At 59.4% G+C, this 6470-nt stretch overlaps 1 protein-coding gene across 1 annotated transcript in view; it reads left to right on the forward strand.

The window, feature by feature from the left end:
• Positions 1-1272, forward strand: part of HHIPL1 (HHIP like 1) — a gene marked incomplete at its 5' end in the record, with an annotated part of 17282 nt that extends 16010 nt beyond the window's left edge. The window contains one exon of the mRNA XM_025042119.1: positions 5-1272. Within this exon, the coding sequence (XP_024897887.1) occupies positions 5-246 (242 nt within the window). The remainder of the gene's footprint in view (positions 1-4) is intronic.
• Between the last annotated feature and the right edge of the window lie 5198 nt (positions 1273-6470).

A 6470-nucleotide genomic window follows, 5' to 3' on the forward strand; every position in this document is an offset into this window, starting at 1 on the left:
GACCGTTGGGATATCAAGGCCGCAGCGGTGGTGTGCCGCCAGCTGGGCTTTGCGCACGCCGTGCGAGCCACCAAGCGCGCCGAATTCGGTGAAGGCCGCGCGCTACCCATCCTGCTGGACGACGTGCGCTGCGTGGGCAGCGAGAAAACCCTGCTGGAGTGCGCGCACGCCGGCCTGGGCACCCACAACTGCGACCACCAGGAGGACGCGGGCGTCGTGTGCAGCCACGAGGACCCCGACCTATAAACGAACCTAGTCTGTCCACTGGGCCGCTCCACCCTGTACATGCCAGGTGCCGGCACATGAGCCCAAGGGTGGAGGTGGCTGTGGGCGTGGTGTAGGAGGTGGCCCCTCACGCTGTGGACGGCGTGAAGTGTGTGCACAGTATTCGCTGTGTGTCCCTGCCCACGTGTCCTCCAGCCTGTGTCCGGGTCCAGCAGCCTGTGGGTATGTGGTCCTGGGCGGGTTGCATTGTCATCTCTGAGCACCACTAGGGACATAGTTTGGCCTTTGAACCATGAGCTCTGAGGGCAACTACCCTTCAAGGACAAATGTGGCCCCTGGCTGCGTTTACAGAGGCACATACAGGGGACTGAGGGAGTGGACCAGGCCAGCCCTCCCACGGCTGCAGTGGGAGGCCCCAGACCAGCTGAGGAATGTGTGGCCTGAGGACTGTGGCCCATAGGGCACAGACGGGTGGCCCAGCAGTCGGGGGTGCTGGGGAGAACAGGAAGGCATCCAGTGGGACAAAGAGCAGCCACCAGACCAATGGGTTCGAGGTAACCCATGGCCCGCGGTGGCCCCAGCAAGGGTCAGGCTGCCTGGGAGGAAGTGAGCCTGGGAAGGCCTGGCTGGGGGCACCGGGTGACCTCTGGGAGAGGCCTCCCAGTCACCTTGGACCTCATGATCATGCTGAGCCCATGTGAGTGCTCTGGGGAGGGTGTTAGGCCACCCAACCCTAAGGCCTGACCCTCACTGCTCCCCAGGACAGATGCCACCTGGCACTGGCTGAGCAGAACTCCCACTAAGCCATTCCCAGCACTCGGCCCCCAGTGAGTAGGGGATTTAGGGCTTCTCCACTTTCAAGGAGGTGTCGAGGCTACTGGGGCCACCTGTGCCATCTCCAGACCCATGCCTGCCCAGTGAAATCCCAGGGAACCCTCCCCTTCCTCTAGCCCCACCCGGGGCCACCCGGGCTGTGGGTCCAGTGAGACTACTGATGCTCTGTCACCCAGGACTGTGCCAACAACATGACCGTTTACACCCCTTCCAGCCTCTTCTCTCTGACCCGTGCCTCTGGCAGGGAGCTGGGGGCGGGTGTGGATGGGACTGGGCGGGCAGCCTCCCTCCCGCTCACAGGCGGCAGTTCCTTTGCCCACTGAGGGCCCTGGCCCTGGCTTGTGCCACGCCTGTGGAGGGGCGTCAAGTCCGGCTGGGCTGTTTCTGCGGGGGGCCAGGGACAGTAAGCAGACTGTCGCTGGGCTGTGAGGACAGGACGTGGCTTGTGTCGGGCTGCGGGTGGGGCAGCCCAGCCCAGCGTGCGTCGTTCAGAGGGGAGCCGGCCCTCGGGGTGGCAGAGGAAACGGCTCCGTGAAGCTGCTCGCCGATGCGGAGTGTGGAGTCCGGCTGCAGGGTCACCCCGTCGGAGTCCTGCCTCCGCCCTGGGCCGGCATCGAGAGTCCCGGCCCTTTGGGCTCCTCTGGCCCTGCTGAGCCCCTCACAGAAGGCACGGTTGGCGTGGCCATGGGTGCGGCCTCTGTGCTGGGCGCCGCCATAGGACCACGCAGCACGCGTGAACGCGTTCAGCCTTCAGAATGGCCCCCCTCCCCTTTTGCAGGTGAGGAATCTAACAGGCACAGTGGTCAAATGTGTCAGTGGAGGGCTCGCAGTTGGCGAGCAGAAAAACCAAGTCTGAACTCAAGCAGCCTAGCCTTACCGCCCGCCGGCGCCCTAACCACTGTGTCCCTGGCTCAGGGCGCAGCCAGGGGCGCCCACGATGGGCTGCCAGCCTGGCTGGGGAGCAGCTGATGGAGACCCCTGGGCCCCTCCTGCCTAGCGCATGGCCGTGCAGCCTCCCACTGCCTAGCGGGGTTGACCGGGCACCTTCCCAGGGGAGGGAGATGCTGAGCAGCGTTAGGAAGCAGTGACTGTCCAGGCCGAAGTGCTCACTGTGCAGCTGGGGAAACGAGCCTGGGAGGCTGTATTCAGGCCTGTGGCCGCATAGGGCCAAGCCGAGACTAGAGCTCGGGGGAACTGGGGTGGCCCCCAAGGCAGCACTGAGGCCTTACCCGGAAGAGGGACCAGAGGTGTCAGGCCCTCTGGCCCAGAATCAGCGGATGAGTCAGATGGGTCGCAGCAGCCTCTGCCGCCTCTTCCTGGGGCTCCTCCATGCGGCCCCATCCCCCAGACATTACTGCGCTCCCTTCCCCATTTCAGGGCCTGGAAGCCGTGATACCACGAGGGGGGCCTGGGACGTGGGAGGTGGGCCATCTCAGCACGGACAGCCTGCGGCCACCCTCTGAGGCCCTTGGCACCTTCCCACAAGTGGCTGAGTGGCGTAATCCAGCCCTCCATGGTGCCTTGAGTGTCTCTGCTGTTTGGGGGGACAACCGGGTCAGTCCCCAGTCTCCTACAGTCCTCTGGACAGGGCTGGCCTCAGCCCGCTAGTCCTCCGGGCAGGGTGCTCCCCTCCTCAGCCCCCTAGCACATCACCCCTCAGGCTCCAAACAAGGCTTGGGCTGCGGCCCGACTCCTCAGAAGGAAGCTGACGGCTGTCTCACCACCGCTCCTGAGCAGTGATGAGTGGCATGGGTAGCTGACATTCGTCGAGTGCCTACATGTGCTAGGCACGTTCTGAAGCTTTACCTCTTATTCACTCATTTAATCCTCGTGTTAACTATGAGGCAGGTGCTGCCGTCACCCCTCATTCTACAGATGTGGAGGCTCAAGCCCAAGGAGATTTAGTTATTCGCTGAATGTCACACAGTCAATACCTAAAACCTGGTGGTCTGGAGCCCCAGCTGTGGGCTATGACACTGTGCTTCCTCAGAGCCCTGAATTTAGTGTTCGCCATTGTCAGGCCCCGTCAGATGGGTTGACAAGTCCAGGGAGGGGCAGAGCTGGGTACAGATTCCCTGTCCAGTATAGTCCTTTGGCTACGTTGCCTGTGGCCAGCTACTGAAGAAGCCTTCACAAGTGACTGTCCCTAGAGATGTCAGTCCTGCCTTAGAGTCCTTCGCAGTCTCTGACGGTGCGGGATGGTCTGGGCCAACGCTCCCCCTGCCCCCTCCAGGCCTCTGCCCTCAACCCCTATAACTCGGCCTCACACAGCAGCAGGAGCCATCTCTCAGGACCTGACTCAGAGAGCGGCTGCCTCTGCCCCGTGTCACACAGCTTAGTTCTGGAGCCCTTGGAGCCCAGTGCAGCAGGGATGTCCCCGGTGTGGCCCAGTGCCCAGTGCTGCGTCTGTGGCACAGCCTCAGGTAACAACATCCAGGCCCCTGACTGGGCCTCATTTGTTCCTTGTTTAGCTGCATCTCTCCAGCCAGCCCCAGCTGGGCCAGGGCGCTAAGGAGCCACCTTTCTCTGGAGATAGGAAAAGCCCCTTGTTCCTGACAGTCCTGCCAGTGGCTGAAGGCCAGCAAGCCAGTGGGCAACTCCAGTTCTGTAAGTCATCCCCATGTTCACACCTTGTAAATATTTGACTGCCAGGTTAGAGACCAGACTTGGATTCCAGACTTGGCTGTGTGACCTTGGGGAGGTCACTTAACTTTTCTGAGCCTTGCTAGAAAACAGGTAATCAGCAGGATTATTGGAAGAAAAAGAGGTAACATCTGCAAACATGTCCAGCTCATTCCAGGTCACTTCCTGGACAGAATGCTCAAGTCAGTGGTGGCGGTGCGCACACCGGCAGCTGCCGACTGCACAAGATAGGACAGGGAGGGGTGCACCGCGTGGAGGGACCAGATGAGAGTCACCTGGGACAAATCCTCAAAATGGGGGGAAGATGAGCCTCTTCACGCTATCACGTAGAGGACGTCTTCTTGTGGGGACATCTGTCCTCTCGCCCCTACTAAGAAATAGCATTAATTGAGCACCTACTATATGCCAGGTGCCTCAGGTGTGCTGGCTCATTTAATCCTCACGATAGCTCCGCAAGGCACCCTTTTTTCCAGAGGAGGGTGCAGGTCCCCAAGGTGGTTATGTAACTCGTCTTGCGTCCCATGTTCAGAGGGTGAGGTGGCTTTGAACCAAAGCCCCCTCCACAGAGTCTGATCTTTCTCCTTCTCTGGGCTACTGTACCTGTCCCCTGCCGGGCCACTCAAGTGAGGGCAGCCACTTCAGCGCCATCTCTTCTGCCTGCATCTCTCTCCACGATTCGTGCTGGGAAACCACTTCCTGTATGGAGTCGTCTACACTGCTGGTTCTCAGACAAGCAAAATCACACAAGCTGCCAGGTCCTGTCAGAGTTTTTGACTCAGAGTCTTGACAGGGCTGAGAATTTGCATCACGATACTGGGTGATGCTTATGTGCTGGCCTAGGGGACACACGTTGAGAACCATCATCTATACTAGTGTCATCTGACAGAAATATAATATGAGCCACATTGGTAATTTAAGTTTTCTAGTAGCCCAGTTTAAAAAGTGAAAAGAAACAAGTGACATTAATTTTAATATATTTTATTTAAACCAACATATTCAAAAATCAATTTAACAGGTAATCAGTATAAATATGTCAATGAGATTTCTTTTACACCCTCTTTGTATTAAATTGATGTGATTCTCTTTATTTTACGCACAGCACATCTCAGTTTGGACAGAAACGCCAGGTTGAGCCATGGTCCCTCCTGTTGACTGGTGCCCCAGAGAATACTATGGAATACCAACTCATTAGCTCTAGTTGGACAGACTTGCGCTCACAGTTGGACCCTGAGGCTGCTCCATGCCTGCCTCACATGAGGGTCTGCTCTCCTTGCCCTCAAAGAACTATCTTTCGAGGTCCTCCCTTCAAATCTCTAACTCCTGCAGCCGTCATAGCCCAGGAGGGGCTGTCTGACCTCCCCACCTCCCGCTCCCTGCAGCAGGGCCAACGGGATGTCTCCTACGGGCGTCTGCGGCTGCTTCTCGCCACCACACGGGGGCGCGGTGACAAGCCACAGTCTTCCAGTCTTACCCCGAGGCCAGTCCAGGTCCCCGTTCCTGGAGGGACGCCCAGGCTGCCTTGGCCCCAGGACAGAAATTCTGTGTCCTCCGTTCAGAGTCCTCTTAAAGCTTGGTCCTCTCTGTCACCCCACAGTCCATACAGCCCTGACAGTCATGTTCTTGATGGGGTCTATCCCTGGCTACACCCAGGAAGCGGGTACATGGGCATTCTCTGTTTTCCAGTCTGCAAACCTCCCCTGGACTGGTCCCACCAGTGGGGCAGGGACGTGTTCTCTTTTCAGTAACCCAGCAGCATCTATCTTTGGGTATGCTCTCCCCAACCGGGAGGATCTTTATCTGGACTAGGAGTGGGTGCGCCTGGCCCTTCCTATCCACAGCTTTCACTCTGGGAGGCCTCCGAGTGTAGAATTGGGAACTAAAAAGCCCAGTACCGGCCTCTTCTGTCATACCCAGATGGGTACGGAGAAGCAGGTTATGCAAGGGAGGGAAGTCTTGGTTATGAGTTCGAGAATGCCTTTTGGCCACGCCGGTCACATTCCTCACTTTCCCTAGAGGGCGACTGTACCCAGATTTTCACCCACTGCAACTCCTGCTCCTTTGGACCTAGGCCAACACCTCGGATAAGTCTTCCCTAGGTCTGGAAGGTCCCTGACTCAGGGAGAGCAGACTCGGGCTCAGCGGAGCACTCTCATTCGCAGACACGGGCCTTCCTGTGTCCCTAGGGTGCTGGTCACCTGCCCCGCGAGCCCCGCTAGGCCGAGGAAACCATCTTTGGGGGTTGGGGGTTCCAGTAAGAGGTTTGGGAACAGTCGGTGTAACACAAGGATTTGGATGGGATGGGTTTTCCAGGGAAGTTTTAGAGAGAAACGAAAGGGCCGAGGTCCGCGCGCGGAGAAACGCCGTTATTTTGAGGAGGCAAAGGAGAAACTAGCCAGCAGGAGTTAGCGCCGCCGCCAGGATGGCAAGTGGGACGGAATCAGGGTTGCCAGGGACAACGCGTTCTGGGCGGAGCTTTTGTTAGGGTGGAGCTTGCGGACTGAGGGCGGAGCCTGGGGAGGCGGGGAGAGGGCGGAGCCTGAGGCTCTGAGCCAGAAGCGGAGTTGTGATTGGCGGAGATCGTATGCTCTGGGCGGGGCCTGGGCTGGGGCGTTATTGGGGTTGGGGTGGAGCTTCAGGAGGCACTGGGAGGAGCGGGGGCGGGCCCCGGGAGCTGGAGGCGGAGGTGGAGACGTGGTTGGCGGGGACGGAGCGCCCTGGGAGGGGTCGGAGCCGGCGGGGGCGGAGCCGAGCGGCGGGGGCGGTGCTGG

The sequence above is a fragment of the Pteropus alecto genome, unplaced genomic scaffold, assembly GCF_000325575.1.
Source record: "Pteropus alecto unplaced genomic scaffold, ASM32557v1 scaffold8, whole genome shotgun sequence".
NCBI lineage: Eukaryota > Metazoa > Chordata > Mammalia > Chiroptera > Pteropodidae > Pteropus > Pteropus alecto.